Raw genomic sequence first — 19,562 nt, 5'->3', positions numbered from 1 at the left:
CCCAGAGATGCTGGGTGTTTTATGTGTTCGCTAAATCCTCAGACACCCCCAGACTTCTGCTACTGTGGTTTGAAATGTGTCTGCTAATGCCTTTTGTTCTTAGTTACTCTGGATAAATAAGAGTCAACCTAAAATGTACTTTTTCTTTGAAAATTGGCCTCGTTTCCTCCTATGAGGAAAGTGTTTTAAACCCAGTATAACTGGGAAAATTTAGCCACTGTGTTTAAGTTGTGTTATAACAAATTGTGTCCCTGAGTGACTGGTTATCAAGTAAGATAATTGAGCAGCTGGTGTTGGCGAGAAAGAAAAGGTATTGGAAAGAATACATCTTTACCTTTAGCCCGTTAAGTCATGACCTCACCATATCCTGCAAAGTCCTTGATAAGTGTCTTCAAGTTGGATTCATTCTGGAGATAGTCCTTCCTTTGGGAGCTTTGTGGACTCTGACTTGAGAAGCCTTAGCTGCGTCCTGATGTCCCCAGCAGGGAGCAAGTTCGTGGCAACCACAGTGATAATTCCCCTTGCACTTCTGCGAGCATCCGTTTCACTGGGTCTGCTCTACTGGAGGGCAGAGCCAGGGGTTAGGTGCCCGGCCCTTCGAGAATCCATCTGCCCCTGTCCTACATGTCTAGAGCTGTGCCAGCTTGTGAATTAGAAAGAGGGGGTCCTTCCTCTGGGGGAGTGGAGAGATGCATCCCTGCCAGGATACAAGGCTTGGTGAGCAGAATGTGTGCTGGATTTAACTCCCACTTGCCTTTCTTTTGTAGTTGCATTGTGCAGTGCACATCCTGAGCAATGATACATGTGTCCCTGATGGGGTGCTACCCCCAACAACTCTTTAGAGACCTCTTTTTATTGGTTATGCTTCTCTCTTATTTCTTTAAACTCTTTCTCTCTCATGATCTGGAATTTTATATGTTAAAAAAAAGGGAGGGGGGAGTATAGAAGGAAAGAAAAGACGAGGAAACAACAACAAAAATTTTTACCTCTGTCCGTGGGTATTATGTTTCAACACCACTTTTGATGTCTCAGCAGAGTGGCTTTCACCTGCCCCCCCTTCTCCTTCTCTGTCTTCTCCCACCAGCGTTTGCCCCCCTCCTCCCTCAGGAGGGCTCTCGCCGAGGCCTCCCCTCGTGGCCCAGAGCTGCAGGTGCTCCCCGTCCTCGGGCTGCATTTTGTGCTGTTGGCCACACACCTACTCCTGGTTTTCCTTTTTCTCTGCCCTCTGCTTTCCCATATCCTGACTTCTCTTTCCCTGCGCGAACTCTGAAAGTCAGCAGGTCCCCTGGAAACAGGTCGGGCCTTTTACTCTCTCTCCTCATTCTGTGCTCTCACCCTTTAGGACCACTCCGTCCAGATGCTGGACGTCCCAGCACCTGCTGTTGGTCATGCCCACAACTGTCACCATCTCTGAGAACCATTCCCCCCTTCCACCCTTCCTTCCTCCAGTTCTGATGTGACCTCCAGGCTGCTGACTCCACTGTCACCACCGGTGTTGAAGTCCCACCAGCATCAGCCTGGGATCCTGCAGTGGTTCCTCCGTGGGGTCCTCAGCTCCCTCTAAATTCCCACCCACTTGGTCCTGTACAGTCTGTGGAGTCCGACTCTGGTCCTTGCTCCTCCTCTGGGCCTCCCTGCTGCCCTTCAGGGGGCCCAGAGATCCTGCCTCGGCTGGCAGGCCCCACAGGGTCAGGTCTGTGCTGCCTCCGGGCCACATCGCAGACCTCTGCCCCCTGCATCTTGGGGCTCCGGCCTGGAATCCCCTCACTTCCCGTCTGCTCACCCCTCAGGTCTCAGCACCATGTTCCTTCCCCCGGGGAGCCTCTGTGACGTCCGGGACGCAGTCTTGGGACGCACACCCTCCACACGTGCCTTAGAAAGCTCTTTGTAGGCACGTACCTCACTGAGACAGCCGTTCAGGTTTGGCTCATGGAATAGAAGCTAATCCCCTGGCCGTGATGCAGTGAGTCTTTGCCCTGGGTCTGCAGTGCCCAGTGTGTGTCTGGCACACATTAGGTGCACGTGAGATGCTTTTGAATAAATCAGAGGGACTGTCTAGTTGGCAAGAGGATGGGGGTTTCACCCGATGGCAAAGAATCAGCTATCATCAGTGACAGGACTTCCTCCACCTCAAGTCATGTAAACCTTTGCAGAGGACAGGCAGCAGCTGGAAGACCAGGGACCTTGAGGGACAGGGAGTGAGATGTGAGGAACATTCGGGCAGAAGCAGCCTCAGATGTGTTCCTTATGTGTCCCCATCAGATGTCTTCTGGTTCCGCTTAGAATGAAGGTTATTTGTGGATAAGGTCTGTGGTTTTCCCATGCCCTCTGCTGAGTGCAGGCTGCCGAACTGAGCAGTGGCTCGTGGTGCCTGCCCCCTGGAAGCACGCATCTGGAGGAGGACCAGCGGGACAGACAGGCACGCACTCACGTGCACACACACGCAGTAGTGGTGTGAGTGAGGATGGGTGCCATTCTGTTCTGATGGGCAGGTGGGGTCCTGCAGAGCTGAGTGAGCGGGAAGCAAGCAGGCCAGGCCGCCGAGGTCTCAAGGTTGGAGACCCTGACCTGCCACCTGATAGTGACAACCTCCCTCCCCACCTGGGAAAAGGCATGGTCCCTGGAAATGTCTGACAGAAACAAGCAAGTTTGTCTCCTGTGCTTGACTTGGTAGAGGGTCTGCTTTCTTCCCTCGTATCATTTGGTTGCTGCTCCAGTATTTTATACAGAATTCGATTCTCCATCAGCTTTGCCGAGGGAGGGCGTGGCCCGCACGGATCTCGGGTTCACCATGCTCTCTCCAGGGCATCCTTGTGTCTTGTTTAGAGGCTTCGAAAGTCATTTTCCCCCTTGGAGAAAGGAGTTGAGTGGCGGCCAGAGCATCTGTCCCTCCTTTGCTGTGATGCTGTGAAACAGAGGGATGGGGCTGCCCAGACTGCCGCTGTCCCTCCTGGTCGTGTGGGTGACCTGCTGGTGGCCCCCAGCTCTGTGCTCCGTGCCTCCTCTTCTCAAAAGCCCAGGTGCTGCCGAGAAGGTGGTACCTTTACAGGTCCGTGAAGCTGTGAATTTACCTCCCCAACCCCATCCTCCTCTGCTATCATCCTTCGTGGGAGAATGGAAAATGATAGCCTTCTCAATCCACTCCCAGAAAAGTGCCACCTTCTGATTTATCTTAAATGTATATCAACTCAAAAGAGTCGTCTGTCCTGCGTGGAGGTGGCACAGAACGGCTCTTAATGCTCGTTCGCCGGCAGGCTCCTCCGGGGCGAGATTTGCATCCCAGCTGATGGGATGCAGGTAACTCCCCTGTGCTGGCACCTCTTCCCTGGCTGCTCTCCTTTCTTTCTCATCCACCCACGTTTTCTCTTAAGGTGTCGAGCTGTGAATGAAAAGCCACTCATTCATCAAAATTGATGTCGTGAAAACGTCTTCTAAAAATGTACAAGACATAAAGATGGACAGGATACAGTGTGACTCATGCAACCCTTGTTTTTCTAGGTTTGTGGGTAACATTGAAATTACTTCCTGGAGATATCCATCAGATCAGGAAAGAATTTCCTCATTTAGTGGACAGGACCACAGCGGTGGCTCGGAAAACGGGGTTTCCGGAGATCATCATGCCTGGTGAGAACGGACTCCTTTCACCCTTCTGAGCGCGGGATGGATGCGGCCGGCGTGGGGAGGTTTCTGTAGCTGGCTGTGACTAGTGCCGTTGATGCAAGGGCTCGGGCAAGCAGAGGGTTGAGGGTGGAAACCCCAGCATGGCCTGGGTCATCCCTGCAGGAGCTGTGGGCAGCGTGACGGCTGACCACCCGGCTTCAGGTCGAGGGGAGGAGGTTTCTCCTGGGAGGGCTGGTGTGGCGTGCCCCCGGCAATACAGTGACAGGGACAAGGGGATGAAACAAGCACCTGCCAGAAGCCCAGCCCTGAGACCTTGAGCTGGGTTTCTGTTACCAGCTGGGGTCAACGCCGTCATGATCAGAAGCAAACCCATTGCTGTTCCTTGTTCTGTAGTTGCCCTTAATCGAGATGCCCGCGTGCATTCACCTCCTGGGCCAGGCAAGTTACCTGACCTCCCTTAACTGTGGTTTCCTCATCCGAAGAGTGAGAACAGTAGTAACTCCTACCTGTAGGGCTGGCTGGAGTTGGATGCTCTAGGGTGTGAGTAATAGAAAGCACAAGGCAACTCAAATGGCTGAGCCCTGAGGGTATTTGTTGGTCATGTAACTGGGGACCAGAGACAGAGCTGCCTGGTCAGCCTGGACCACGGGCTGCATTCTTCGCAGCTCCCTCTGCTGGGCTGCATCCTTTGCATGTTGACTTTATCCTCTGGGGACCAGTCCTGCTGGCTTCCATTTTCTTCCCACATCCCAGTGTCCTGAAGAGGACAACGTGCTTTTCACCCAGTGTTTCCTAACAAGGAAGCTAAGTGTCACCCCGCCTGACTGCTCAGGTCCCTTGGGGACCCTGGACAGCCATGGGCCAAGGTGGTGGCATATGTACATTGGCCACCGGGACCTCTGGGAGTGGTCAGCTCCTCCCAACTGCAAGGGTTGTATGAGGGAGATGGGGACACACTACGCATGTCTGGATGGACATCTGGTCAAAAGAAGGGAAGAGGAGCAGAGAGACAGCCCAGCACATAACCTGCCGGAGGTGAATGCACAGGTTCCACGACTGGTGCGTGTGAATGTCCACACCTGGTACCTGCTCAGTGTGTGGTAGTTACCATCCTGGTGTGGCCCCAGCCCAGTCATGGGTTTTAAGCTTATTAAACTGATAATGAGATCCCATGGTGCGGTTAATCTCTGGTATTTACATGTGACTTTTTGGTTTCCAAATAACATTCGTGTTAATCGTCTGCTCTGATTCTCATGAGATCTTGGGATGCATGTTAATATTTATCCTTGACATCGATGGGATACTTTTTGGTTTGCAGGTAATGCTCACATGAGTAATGTAGCTTGATCCACATATGGATCTTGGAAGCCTACAAATTGGAGTTGAACTGATTCCCATCAAGATTAAGCCACAGCCTAAAGTCACGTGGCTAATGAGCGGTGGAAATGCCGCCAAACCTCCCCACGGTTGATGTTTTCCTGCAGCCTCCTGTTACAGGGCTCCGCTGTCTGTCCGTAGGCAGAGCCAGCCACTCAGCGTGCCTGCCGTCACGTGTTGCTTTGTTTAGGGCGTTTTAGGGACGTGTTCTTTCTACTCCCTCTGCCTTTCAGGGATGTCGTGGGTCATTGTCTGTTCTGTTAAATCGACCTGAAAGACATCTGGCGTCGGCTACGCTGAATCATGGCGGTTCACCTGTGTAGGAGGAAAGTGTGACATCACAGGAAGAACACAAACTCATGGCTATCAAAGGGGAAAGGCGGGGAGGGGTAAATTAGGGGTTTGGGATTTGCAGATGCAAACTATAATGTACAAAAGAGATAAACAACAAGGTTCAGCTGTAGAGCACAGGGAACTATATTCAATAGCTTGTAATAACCTTTAATGAAAAAGAATATGTTTCTGTATAACAGAATTACTATACTGTACATCGGAAATTAACACATTGTAAATCAACTATGCTTCAGTTAAAAAAATACTTCATGGCAAAACACACTAACCATCAAAAAAAAAAAAAAAACCTGTGGAACAGCTATTGCTTGAATGCATCAAGTCTGTTCTATATGCAGCAGATTAATTTGGATGTCCTAGTGGACATATGGTTTGCGTTTGGATTTGAGATGTGAGTTTGTGAATGAAGATAATGTCTTCACTGTCCCACATTTATCCTGGGTGACCTTGGGGTCACCCGTGTGCAAAGGGAAAGACAGAAAATGTCTAGTTCACACTGGTTGTGTTTCCTTGTAATTGGTCTAAACCTCCACAATAATCTCGTAATAGATTCATGGGGAAACTAGACAGCTGACCACTGTTCTGGCCTGTTGCATGTGTGGAGTCAGGTGTTGGGGTCCCTGGAGTGAGCAGGCCTGGCTTGGGCGAGTCCCCCGGGTTCTCTGTGGGGAGTGGTCACTGGGAGGCTGTGGGTACCGCATCTTGCCCCCTGGGGGAGAGACGCCTGCCTTTAGCCTGGCAGAAACCATGCCTTGTCCCTTCTGGTCACCTGGACGCTATGGAGACATGCTTCTGTCTCCTTAGTGCAGCGGGAGAGCTGGCCATGTCAGCCTTGTCGCCAGTTCTCCAGGCTTCCCAGGACCCACTGGAAATCCTGGGGTCCTTCTGAAGGATCCTGGCGGGGAAGCTGGGGAGATGGCTGGAGGTTTGGGTGGCTTCCAGCTCCTCCCGCCCCAGAATGAGAACCCTGCAGCCCAGGGGTATTTGGTAAGAGCCTCTGGTTTGTGCCCATCTGTGGTGTTGACCTTACTTCTGGGATGGAGTAGTGGAGAAGGAGACCATGAGGTGGGACCACCCCCTGCCCCGGCACGTGATGCTTCTCTAGCTGATGAGGCTGTAGGAACTTGTTGGAGCTTTTTGATTAGTAATTTTGTGCTTTGACAGAATTTTCAGGCGGAGATGTTGCCCAGAGTACCTTGCCTGATCGGTAAGGCCATTTAGCTGTGAGGGGCCCGGGAGGCTCATGGCGTGTCTGAGGTCACACAGCTCCGTGGTCAGCATCGGTGATTGCCGCCCGGCTTCCTTTCCCAGCAGTGACTGCAGCTGTGGTAGCAACCCACTGGGATTATTATAATAATGATTTTTAAATGAAAGCTGAATTTAATAGTTGGATCCAGAGTAGAGCACTCTCAAAAGCAAAAGAGGAGCAAGAAACCGAGGGGATTTTATTTTCTTCACGGATCCTTGTTCTTTGCCTAGAGCAGGTCGCCTACTGCGCCTGACAAAACCGTTCCCCGTGTCCCCTGTGGGAGAGCAGGTGGGTCAGGCGTGGGAGGCGGCCAGACAGACAGCAGAGCTGCTGTCACTGGGGAGCGACGCTGCCTCTAAATCACGTTGCTAACGAAGCTTGCAGAGTTTCCCCAGTCGGACCATTACCAGGCACTTCATGTGTTCTCAGTAGGAAGAAGCGTCTTGAGCTCATTTGTTATGTGATGTTTTTTGGTTTTTTGGGGCACAGTTTGAGGCCCATCTCCCTTTAAAATGCGCAGGTCTGTTCTTCTGCTCCCTGCGGCCCCATTCAGCATCCTGACAGCTGCCCGCCAGGAGGAGAGAAGCTCCTTTGCAGGAAGTTTCTCTCTTGACCCATCTCTAGTCCCTGATCCTGGGGGTCAACTCAGGACTTTGGCCTGTGGCTCGAATTCTGCTTTTCGTTCAGCTCCTTAGTGGAAGGAAGAGGAGGCCAGCGTTGCACGCTCTCCTCGGTGTGCCAGCTGATGGTGTGATGTTCTTTGGCTTCTGAGACGCAGATGCCCACAGCTGTGCTCCAACATGGGGTGATGTGGGTTGCCTGGATGCTGGGGGGCTGGGTCGGCGCAGACCCACTGGCAGCATTCGAGTCCGTGCCCAGCACGGGCTGCCCATGGGGTGCAGGCTCTCCTCTGCTCAGGTGAAGAGCCAAGCAGATAATTAGGCGCCGTGACATCTTCCTCTTTCTTGCGAGTCTTAACAAAATTGCTTTTGTCATGTCTTTAAACGCTGAGGCTATTTGGGAGAAAATATTTCATAATCATCTAATCCAGTATTTATGACACTCTGCTAGAAGAGGTGGTGAGTTAGACACTTCGGCAGAATTCACGGTTACACTATGAATAATGGATTGGTTCTGAAGGCGTAATTTCCTCCCCCCACCCCAGGTGATGTTCGAAACGACATCTACGTAACACTGGTTCAAGGAGATTTCGATAAAGGGAGCAAGACCACGGCGAAGAATGTTGAGGTTACAGTGTCTGTTTATGATGAAGACGGAAAGCGGCTGGAGGTATGTATCGCTGCGAAGTTCACTCGGTAGTGTTGGAGTTTCCAGGTGTGCACCTCGGTCTGCTACAGAGCGTGGAAAGACACAAGCCCGTTTCTTGGGGGGAGCCTTTGCTCTTTCCTCTCGTGCTCCCCGCGCCTTTGAGGGCTGGTTTCCAGCGGGTCCCGGCAGCTGGCCTGTGTCAGGACATCTCTGGGGTCCTGACCACCTATTTAGCCACACCGTCTCCTGGTGCCCCACTTGGTGGCGTAAACCCGAGGCTCAAACAGCACAGCCACACTGGAAGTTCAGATATTATTCTTGGCATCTTTTGAGACATGAAGAAACTGAGGCCCAGAGAAATCGGTCGACTTGCTCAGGGTCAGAGTTCATGAGAGGTGGGACTGGGGTTTGAATCTGGGCCTCCAACTTGGTGCTTTCCTGGGGGGTGGTGGTTGGTTACCGAGTTCTCCTATGTGGTCACAGCAGCCGGCAGGGCTGGTATCCTGGGAGGTGTTCAGAGGCCGTGGCCGCCTGAGGACCAGAGGCTAGGATGCCCGGGCAGACGTCCCTGCCTGCTGCCGCTCTGTTGCCGGTCTCCAGCCGCGGCCCCCCTGGGCCGTGTGGCTGAGCGCAGTGCCCTGTGTGTGTCCCTGAGGCTCAGCTGTTGCAGGCAGGGGGGCATCCTTTCTCTCCGGGAGGCCCGTGCCCAGTCTCTCTAGAAAGAGGTGGTGCTGCCAGTGGGCTTGACTGGAGTCTCTCTCCTCCGAGCTGAGTGGTCAGTGTTTACGGCTGGAGGAAGGGGAAGGGGTGCTTTTTGGTCTGTTGGCCTCACTCTAGCCCCTGAGTGAGCCAGGCAGCTCCCGCAGGTCCTAGAGTCGGCGTTATCAGATGTAAAAGCATGAAGGATGGAGGGCTTTGGCGTCCCTGTACTGACTATGCAACCTTCAAGATCTTCAGTGTCTGAGATCCTGGTTCTATGCTGACGCGGGCTCCCGACGGACGTCCTTCCACGGCGGGGAGCGTGCTTGTTGGCGATGGGGTGCATGGCATTCCTGGAGTGCTGCTGCTCCTTCTGGCTCATTTAATGGGGTGGGAGGAGAGGGGGGTGTATGCAGTGTCTAGCTCTATGAGGTCTGATGTGACCTCTGTATACCTTCTTTTAAAGCACGTGATTTTCCCGGGCGCTGGTGATGAAGCCATTTCAGAGTACAAGTCCGTGATTTACTACCAAGTGAAGCAGCCGCGCTGGTTTGAGACTGTTAAGGTATCCTTCACGTGGTCGTTTGACCCCACGGGGTCGACTATGGGACGCTCACTGGTACCCCGAGGGAGTCCCCACCTCCCACACCCCGCCAGCCGGCCCGGGGCTGCCCGCCGGTGGGCACCCTCAGCTGGCTCCGTGGCTCCCTCAGCAAAGTCGTTCAAGGTTGCTAAGGAACCACACTGGCATTTCTTGGAATACATTTAGTCTCATCTTCTTTTGGACATAAAAATAGGACTTTCATGGAGACAAATGACAGAGTCCTCTACAGATAGCTATTGTCTTTCTCTTCCCGGGTCTGTTTTATGTGTGGCATGCTGTCTTTACCCCAAATGTAACAAAAATAGAGATGACAATATGCGGAGGACATCGCTGGGGAGGTGGGTCCTGTCCCCGTGGCACTCCCTGCAGCTCGCCGACGCCCCCACGCAGCCTGCACTCCAGGGGCTTGGGTGTTGGAACCCCAGGCCGGCGGTTGGCTCTGGAATACAGATGTTAGCTCTGAGATTAGGGACAATGTTGGCTTGAAGGCAGCACGCATTTTTTTCCTCTACTGTAAGTCACAAAAGGACAGCCTTCCTTCTGCAGCCGAGGGCAGGTCCCCACCGCTGTGGAGGGAGGACAGACACCTCCGAGTCGGGGCTAAGAAGGGAAATGGCAACTTGTAAAAATAGACTCTGGAACAGTGAGGATCAGGATGTTCAAAAAAAACCCCACCGTCTCGCCCAGGCAGCTTGGCATCCTGGACGGTATTATCTTGTGTAAATTTTCAGAAGGCGTTTGCCTTGGGGAGACTCCTGTAGGGGATCAGGTGTGACTTTCCCCACCCTGCAGTGTCACCCTGTGCAGGGCGTCTCCAGCAGAGTAAGTCCAGTCCCGCGAGGGGGTGCTGGCGGAGGCGCTCACTGCCCTTTCTGTTCCGCAGGTGGCCATCCCCATCGAGGACGTGAACCGCAGTCACCTCCGCTTCACCTTCCGACACAGATCGTCCCAGGACTGTGAGTCACCAAGTGCTTTGTTACCCATGTTTTTCATGCACTTACTCACTGCAGATGGTTCTAGAACGAGGTTACCTAACACCGTGAGGTCCTGACACTTCGGCTCGTCCCCCGCCCCCACCCCGTGACCCTTTCCCCTGGAAGCGTTGTGGCCTTGGTTTGAGCTGATCACAGGAGAGCTTCATTTTCTTCTCGCAGTTTTCAATGAGATGCTATGACTAACTGCTCTACCCTTTGGTTTCCCCTCTCCCCTCTGACTTGTAATATGGTGCCGTCCGGCAGAAGAGTCGCTGAGACACAACAAATAGATTTAAAACATTGGCTCTTAATGCTCGTTATGCTGGGCTGGGAAACCTTGAGCAAGACCTCTCTGTCTTTGCTGGTGGCCACGGGCGTCTGGAGCTCAGGCCGACCTTTCCCCGTGGCTGTTTGTGCAGCCCGGCCGTGATGCCGAGACTTTTGGAGGAAAGAGCTGGTGTTCGAATCACTCACGTTGCAAAAGGATTTATTATCGATGGCTGAAGTTTGTCTTATCACGTGTGTTGAATTCACTGTGTGCTAAGGGCGTGGGCCTGGGCTGGACACTAAACAAGATGCCCCAAAAGAAAGACACGCCTCCTGGCCTTTGTGGTCTGTATCCATCTGGCAGTGGGCTAAGATTTGGGAACATAAGTGACAATCAGAGTCGGCTACTGTTGTGTGTGGCGGCATCGAGGGAGGGGGTGGTCTGGGTGGGCGTGCTTGTCACCAATGACCCTGTGGGGGCCAGGGCCACACAGATGGGGGTCCTCAGCCCTGGCTCTGTGTGTCTTTAGCTTGAGGAGAAGAATGCGTGGTGGGGTGGGTCTGGATGGCCAAGCGAGACGGAGGCGGCTGTTGCCTGGCAGAGAACAGGGCTCCGCAGAGCAGCTGCTCCTGGGATGGTGTATGCATCCTTCTCCCTGTTTCTGGGGGCCTCTCCTGCGCCCTCCCCTTGGTGGGGAGCCTGCAGAGGCGGGGTGAGGAGAGGAGCCTGGGAGAGTGAACACATGAGGGAGGCTGGGAGCTGGGGGACGTAGACCCCTGTGTGGGGCCGGTGAGAAGCCTCGCCCCTGATGATAGTCACTCTGGGGTGTCGGAGAGGCTGGAGGTCTACAGAGCTGGTGGGTGGAGTGTGACTACCAGCTCGAAGCTGTGTGTGCAGCGGGGTGAGGCCGGGAGGTGGCTGAGCCCAGGGGTCTAGAACAGCACGGGGTCTGTCAAAGTAGGTGGGGGTGTGGAGGTTGGAGCTGGGTGGGGATTGCGAGCATCCTTTGGTCCCGTCCTGTCTCAGTGTTTCAGCAGAACAGGGGGCCGGCTAAGAAGGGGTCGGGGCTAAAAAAGAGTGGGAGGCGCTGGGTGTGAAGTCTGGGCAGCTGCGGAGCAGTGCCCACCTTTGTGCCCTTGCCTGAGGGCCAAATCCAGGCCGCCAGGCAGTGGGCCGGGCGCTGTCACTGCGCAGGGCACTTTGGATGGGTGCAGATGTTGGACACAGACACCCACTCATCCACTTAACTGACACTCACTGCGCTCCTGCTCTGCCCCCGGCACAGTGTCTCACTCCTTCATTTAGATCAGTCCCTGCAGCAATCCCATGGGTATCGGCGTGCTCATCACTTCCCGCATTAGAGGAGGAAACTGAGGCTCAGAGACCCACCCCCTGGTGTCCCAAAGTCCTCTAATTGTCAGTGGCAGAGCTCTGGTTCGAACCCCTGTCCCTGTGTCTAAGCATTCACACACCCCGGCCTTGGGGGAGGCCACTGCCAGCACCTGGTGTTTGTTTAGCACCTGCTGTATACGCAGCTCACGGAGAGAGTTCTCTCCTCTTGCAGGACTTAGGCTGGGGTTGAGGAGTGAGGTCAGCTTGCAAGAGCCAAGTGGAGAGCGGCGGCCTGGGCGCATCCCGTGAGTTAGGCAGAGGTGCGGGGCGGGCAGAGTCGGGTGCGCGAATAGGGGGGCACTCTGGGGCAGGTTTGTCCTCAGCCGGGTCCTGGAGGCCGGAGTGGCACAAGTGAAGCAGCAGGAGGCACAGCGTGGCCGGGTGGGCTGCAGGGGAGGGGCGGGCGGGGGGCCCGCCGCAGGGCAGGAAGGTCCAGCACACACAGAGGGCTCGTCTCAGACGCGCTCCCTCTTTGTAGCAAACTCGTCCTCTCTGATTGATTCCACTAGGTCAGGAGGGGTCTCTTCTGTAGCCTTTTAATTTTAAAATCCTTGTTTCTCCTGTTAGTTTTAAGTGCTCATTATAGACGCGAGGCCGTCACCCGCTATACCACGACACATTTGCACAATTAGTGAAGCCTCCCCGGCCTCAGTGTGTGGGGTCATGGGGAGCGTGATGCTGACGGAGCCCCGAGCTGTCCGCGGCTGGAATGAGGGCGGCCGCCGGGCCTCTGCGGGTGCTCCGGGTCAGAGAGAGAAAGAACGGGGGCCACACGGCACGCCCCCCCTGCCGCCCCCAGCGCAATCTGACCTGCTTTACCCGTAAAGGAAGCAAGTGATGAGATTTCTCACCCCAGGACCTGTCCTTGGGGTTGGGAAGTTTGGTGCTGACGTGACCGCCTGACACTCTAACACTCCTCTGCAACTTGTTAGCAATTCCAGGCGCTTCAGCTGGTGTTTCACATGGACGTGAGCGGCTGTGAGGCTTCCGGGTCCAGCCTGCTGGGAGCTGAGCTTGCCTTGCTGGTCGGGGCTGGTGGGGGGGGCAGCCCCCCAGCCCCAGCCCGCTCTCTGGGGCACGTGGCCGTCTCCTGTGGCCCCTGAGCTCTTGTAATTTTGTTGTCCGCCTTGCAAAGACCGCTGATGACCATGTAACAGAGGTAGTCCATTCCCTGGATGCGAATATGCAGGCTGTTTATAAAAGGTGCACTTTTAAAATTTGTGCTTCTTAATGAGTAGGATCAGGGGAGGCCGTCTGCTGGCGGCGTCGGTCCCGAGTCCTGAACCACAGCTGCTTTCACAGAGACAAGTTTTACTTGTTTTCATGGCAGTCCAGACTTAAAAGGATCCCTTCTTTCTCATCTGAGCCCTGAGATGTTTTCTGTTTTCTAGAACTGTGTTACAAAGTTCTTTTCTCAGTTCCTAGGAGACAACATTTTTTTGCTTTTATCCTTGATTTTTGGTGGGTCCATCACTGATTCATCCGTCTAATTAGCTGGAATGCATTGAGCACCTACTGTGTGCCAGAGATGGATGGACACCAGGAGTGCAGAGATGAATGAGACATGGTGTCTCATGCAGTGGCGTCTCAGTGTAAATACCTTGAGCCCCTGACCCAAGGTGGCTGGATGTATTGCTCTTTGCCCTCTGACCTTTCACCTCTAAAAAGAGAATCTGGGACATCTAATTTTAAAGGTGTCTTCTAGCTCTGAAACTCAGCGTTCCCATGCTATATTCAGCTGGCATCTTGGAAAATTCATCACACATCCGTTTCTTCAGTCCCGACTCCTTATCTGTTCTCTCCCTGGCCTGGCGCCTGCCCACCTGGAGCCCTCACTGCCCACATGCACCTGCCACACCGGCTTTCGGTCCCACGTAGGGCCTCCGTATTTGGCATCTCTTCTCCTGAAAGGTTTACATCTCGGGTCCTATGTTGCTCGGCATCTAGAGAGACTCTCCAACCATCCAGCCGATCGTCCTGTTCCCACCCTCACCTTTTCACAGACCACTAGCTTTTGTTTTCTTTGTTATCTGAAAGAACATATATGTTGGCGTCACCCCAACTAGAGCAAATATTTTTCAAGCAGCTAATGTAAGGCAGGTGCTATTTCACGCCCTGGGGAAACAGCAGTGAAAAAGTACACGGCGTCTCTTGTGTGCCAGAGTCCAGTGGGTGAAACTAACAATAAACCACAAATCCACACACACACACACACACACACACACACGCACATGTTATAGGCCTGGTGATCTGGTAGTGATAAGGACTGTTGTCACAGGCTGGGTGACTTAAACAACAGGGATGTACTGTCTCAGTTCTGGAGGCTGGGAGCCTGAGATCAGGGTGGCAGCGTGGTCGGATTCTGGGGAGGATCCTCTTCTAGTTTGCAGACAGCCGCCTTCTCTCTGCGAACTCACGAGGAAGAGGAGAGCGCTGGCATCCCTTCCTCTTCTTATAAGGCCCCCCTTCTGTGGGATCAGAGCCCCATTTAACCTTAAGCCCCTCCTTACCGGCCTTTTCTCCAGTGCAGCCACGTGACGGGTAGCCTTCGGCATCAGAATTTTGGGGCACAATTCAGCCCATGGCGACTATGAAGACAGATCGGTCAGTTGAGGCAAAGGAGTGTGATCAGGTTACTCATGGACTCTTCTGGGCGGGCTGGTCACTTCGGAGCAGGTGACAACTTCACCAGAAACTTGAGTGAAGTGAGGGGATGCATCTCACAGGCAGATTCTGGGGGAAGAACGTTCTTGCAAAGAGAGTGAAATTTCACGTTCCGGGGTGTTGTCCACCCGGAGCTCGTCTTCGTGGATGCTGTGAGGTTGGGGTCCATCTATTTTGCTTTTCCATGTTAACGGTCTGTTTCCTTAGTGAAGGGTCGGTCTGCCCCTTCCAGGTGGTCATGTGCGATGGCCTGTGTTTGCATATCCTGTTGGTTCCCGTTGGTCTGTGAGTCCCCGTGTTAAAACCGCACCATCGTCATTACCACCCCTTCATGGTTACTCTTGGCCTTCCGTATTGCAGGCTTTCTTCCACGTTCCTCTTCAAAACCACCCTCCTCCTATTGGCCCTTTACTCTAGAGTCTGTTTTCAGGTCCTACAAGGAACCCTTCCCATGAGATTTTGATTGGAGTTGCTTTGAATTTACAGATTAATTTGGGCACCGTGGATCCCTTTAGGATAGGCGAACGTCGTCTGTGTCTCCGTTTATTTACGTGTTAACATCTGTCCATACAGTTTCATGATCTGCTTCAGACAGGCAGCCCCCGCAGCGTTCATGATGTTGTCTTGTTGTGACGGCAATTGGAATGATTATTGATTTCTCTTGCAGCCAAGGACAAATCTGAGAAGATATTTGCCCTGGCTTTTGTCAAGCTGATGAGATACGACGGCACCACTCTGAGAGACGGGGAGCACGACCTCATCGTCTATAAGGTACCCCGTCCTGTTGGCACAACCTTGCTAACATTGCTAAATGTTTCAGACTTTCCTGGGCTTCCTGGCCTGAGTGGACATCTCCCATCTTTGTGAGAAAACTATTCTCTGGCCACATTTAATTATGCAGATGAACATTTCAGATGACCAGCTTTTTTGCTGTTCCTAATGAGAGAAACTGATGTGTGTAATAACACATGAGGTGCTGTGTTAAAAAAATGCTCTGTGACCATGAATTAATCTCCAGGAATAAGGGAAATCATTAAAATAAGCAGTTTGGCAAATGATAAAGAGCAAATATCGTGCTGGTTAAAAGGATTAAGGGTAACAAGGGATAGAAAAAATGGCATGTGCTTGTGAACGGCCTCTGACATGTTGCATCGTTAAACCCACAGGCCGAAGCCAAGAAGCTGGAAGACGCCGGCACGTACTTGAGTCTGCCCTCCACGAAAGCCGAGCTGGAGGAGAAGGGCCACTCGGCCACGGGCAAGAGCATGCAGAGTCTGGGGAGCTGCACCATCAGCAAAGACTCCTTTCAGATCTCCACACTCGTGTGCTCCACCAAGCTGACCCAGAATGGTGAGGGCAGGGGTAGAGACGTGCTCACCCTGGGAGTTTTTGCTCCCTCAACCCATCTTCCTCGTGCTTCCCGCTGAACGGAGGAGGCCTCTATCAGTGCCCGAACACGGCCTGCGAATCATTCACTCCATCCCGCTGTGGTGGCCCATGTGGCTCTTCATGAGTGAGGAGAGAGGTGGTGACACCCATTCTGCTCTGAAATTCACATCCCGATTTCACGCTAAGAATTAACCTTAAAGAGAGATCAAGCCACGGATTTACTTTTTTTTTCCTGCTCTAATATGCTATAATATTAATCTTTTTTTAAAAAATTGAAGTCTAGTTGATTTACAATGTTGTGTTAGTTTCAGGTGTACAGCAAAGTGCTTCATTTATACATATACATATATATACTTTTTCAGATGATTTTCCATTTAGATTATTACAAGATATTGAATTAGTTCCCTGTGCTGTACAGTAGGTCCTTGTCGTTCATCTATTTTACATTTAGTAGTGTGTATCTGCTAATCCCAGACTCCTAGTTTATGCCTACCCCCTGCCCCTTTCCCCTTTGGTAACCATAGTTGTTTTCTATGTGTGAGAGTCTGTTTCTGGTTTGTAAATAAGTTTGTTTGTATCTTTGTTTTTTTAGATTACACATATTAGTGATACCATCTGATACTTGTCTTTGACTTACTTTACTTAATATGATGATCTCTAGGTCCATCCCTGTTGCTGCAAATGCCATTATTTCATTCTTTTTTATGACTGAGTTATATTCTGCAATGGATTTACTTTTATAAAAGCTTCTTGATCAAGGGATGGTGGAATGGTATAAAGGAAAATTCAAGTGACTTGGAGTCAGACCAAAGCCTGGGGCTTGAGCCCTGGCCCTGTGCTAATTGTAACCCTGGGAGTGACCTTGAACTGGAGGCTCTGAGCTGATTTTCCTCATCTGTGCACGGGTCACAGTGCCTGCCTCTGTAAGAGGGCTCTGTGAGCACCGCGGGAGCTCTGGGTGTGAGGCCCCTACTCTCCCTATGTCTCCCCCTTTCCCAGCTGTTCATTAAGGTAATTACCAATGATTTTTAGTTTTACAAGTTGGTTTTGATGACATTTCTACTTCCCTGATGGTGAGGTAAGGCCCCCCTTTTGCCGATGCACTCACCCCAAGTGTGGCTGTAACACAGCATCAGCTGGTGCCTGTGGCCCTGGCCACTCTGCGTTGCTAATGCTGTTTGTGGCCTCCCGGCAGCATGGCTGTTCGGCCGTGGCTGCTTCTCATTCAGAGCACACTGTCTGGCCGAGGCCGAGCCTCCTGTGCAAGATCCCACATTTCAAGTCCCCCAAAGGTGATGGGCTCACAGCTCTGCCAAGTAGCTTTATGCTTTCTCAAAAATCGGCTTGAAAATCCAATTTTTCCCTCTTAGCCGCCCGACAGGGATTTTGCTTGTTAATGTCTGTGGCTGTCACGAATTGTGTCCCTGGGGGTTGTCTGTACATCTTGGTAGTAGTCTCGGGTTGCCCAGGGGACAGTCAGCATTCAGACTTTAACAGGATAACCACAGGACAGAGGTAACCCCTCGCCTGGAAGGCCCTGCGTCGTGGCGGGGAGCGCGCTGGGCTGGGCGTGCCGGCCCTGCTTCAGCGAGCACCGCCTGCTGTCTGCCCTGCCGTGCCGGGCTGTGCAACCTGTGCTCTTGCCTCCTGTCTCACAGGGGAGCTAGGCGGGGGCGTGGGGGGAGACACATCACTCAAACCCTCGAAGGCCATCTGGATACATCTCTCCAACGTTACTTTTATCATTTACCTTTTTCATCAGGGTACTTTATCGAAGCATCAAGAATGACTGTAGCCTGTGCAGTAAGCTCCATAGACAGATGAACGCCCTTCCCTGGGGCATTGGGCTCTGTGCATGCAGGGGCAGGTCAGGGATGCACAGGGAGCCTGCGTGGTTAGTGCCCAGGGAACGTGCCGTCCACCAGGTGGGTGCTGGCTTGACGCTGGGTTATGGAAAGGATGACCCTGCAGGTCAGATGTTACTGTCTCGATTTGGCCCTAATAATTGACTAGCCTGATGGCTGCTCCACTGCTCTTCTTTAACTCAGGGCAGTGGCAGCCTCTCTAGTGAGTCAGCTCCCGTATGTGGGGCCCTCTGAGTTCTGCTGCGTCTCGCCATTTTCACTGTGTAGGAAGCCACCATCCCAGAGCGTGGGTTGTATTCCAAAAGCAAGTTTGGAGTGGTTATTAGGGACTTGAATGTATTTTCCCATTAAAACAGTGTTCTGAGTAGCAGTTAGGTTGTGAGACCCACACAATCCTTCTTAAACCCACATATCCCTGGAGAAGAGGATGGCAAACTAGGACATCCTCAAGGTATTAAGTCACAGAAATATCCCAAGGGGATGAGTCAACCCCTCCTCTCACCTCCAAGCTCTTTGAATCTCACCAGACGCAGGGTAGGCCCCTCCCTGGAACCGGGGGGCACAGCACCCTGGTCTCGGCAGCAGCTGTTGCCGGGCAACCAGGAGATCCCGATGTGGTAACTCGCTCACTAAGAGTCAGGGGGACGTCTTTTGTTGTTCCTTTCACACCAGCCAGTGATTCCTCTTTTTGGGATGGTGGTGTGTCAGGTGTGTGCAAGCCGGAGCTGCCTCCATTGGCGTCTGGCTTTGAGCCCCAGATTCTCCTCTGAGGGAGCCATTTCTCTGAAACCATGATTTGTTACTCCAAAGTTCCATTACTTAGGGAAAAGGGTGGCTGAATTATTCATTGAGGTTTGTATTAAACCTCTCTGTTCTCAGCTTTATGCTGGATGCTATGGGAGATACGAAAAAAAGTAGGAGATGTGGTCCTTTGCTCAGTCAGCTTGCTATGTGATTAGAGAGAAGTCATGGGACAGAATTATTACAGGTCAAAGTGCAGTGGTTTCCTGGGAATGAGACGAGAGGAGAGGACCTGGGGGGCTGGCGGGCTGGACAAGCTCCCCCTCCTCAGAGGCGTTTGTCCCTGCTGATTTACCCAGCTGTATTTTTTCTCAAATTTACAACACAGAGGTAAACGTCAGGCTCGCTCTTATCCAAAGTGCCACTAACTTTGCATGAATGGGATCCAGATTAATGAGTCTCCGTTAAAAAACCGCTGGTTGCAAATCAAAACTACAATGAGGCATCACCTTACACCAGTTAGAATGGCCATCATTAAAAAATGGACGAATGATAAATGCTGGAGGGAGTGTGGATGGAGAAAAGGGAACCCTCCTACATCGCTGGTGGGAATATAGTTTGGTGTAGCCATTATGGAAAACAGTATGGAGATTTCTCAAAAGACTAAAAATAGACTTACCATATGATCCAGCAATCCCACTTCTGGGCATATATCCAGAGGGAACTCTAGGCCAAAAAGATCATGTACCCCAGTGTTCATAGCAGCACTATTTACAATAGTCAAGACATGGAAGCAACCTAAATGTCCATTGACAGATGACTGAATAAGGAAGTTATGGTATATTTATATAATGGGGTACTACTTAGTGATAAAAAATAAAATAATGCCATTTGCAGCAACATGGATAGACCTGGAGATCGTCATTCTAAGTGAAGTAAGCCAGACAGAGAAAGAAAAATACCATATGATATCACTCATATGTAGAATCTAAAAGAAAAGAAAAAAGTGGACACTAATGAACTCATCTACAAAACAGAAACAGACTCACAGTCATAGTAAACAATTTTATGTACTGGGGGAAAGAGGGTGGGAGTTTGG

The 19,562-nt window shown here is 52.2% G+C and overlaps 1 protein-coding gene across 1 annotated transcript in view; it reads left to right on the top strand.

Annotated features, from left to right (window-relative positions):
• The window catches only part of DOCK1 (dedicator of cytokinesis 1), a 484,302-nt gene that overhangs the window by 82,426 nt on the left and 382,314 nt on the right, over positions 1–19,562 (top strand). Inside the window, 6 exon segments of the mRNA XM_032490663.1 lie at positions 3,499–3,624; positions 7,764–7,888; positions 9,033–9,131; positions 10,054–10,126; positions 15,136–15,239; positions 15,635–15,818. Coding sequence (XP_032346554.1) covers positions 3,499–3,624; positions 7,764–7,888; positions 9,033–9,131; positions 10,054–10,126; positions 15,136–15,239; positions 15,635–15,818 — 711 coding nt within the window.

This window comes from Camelus ferus, chromosome 11 (genome assembly GCF_009834535.1).
Source record: "Camelus ferus isolate YT-003-E chromosome 11, BCGSAC_Cfer_1.0, whole genome shotgun sequence".
Classification (NCBI taxonomy): Eukaryota; Metazoa; Chordata; class Mammalia; order Artiodactyla; family Camelidae; genus Camelus; species Camelus ferus.
This window is presented reverse-complemented; position numbering and strand designations above follow the sequence as displayed.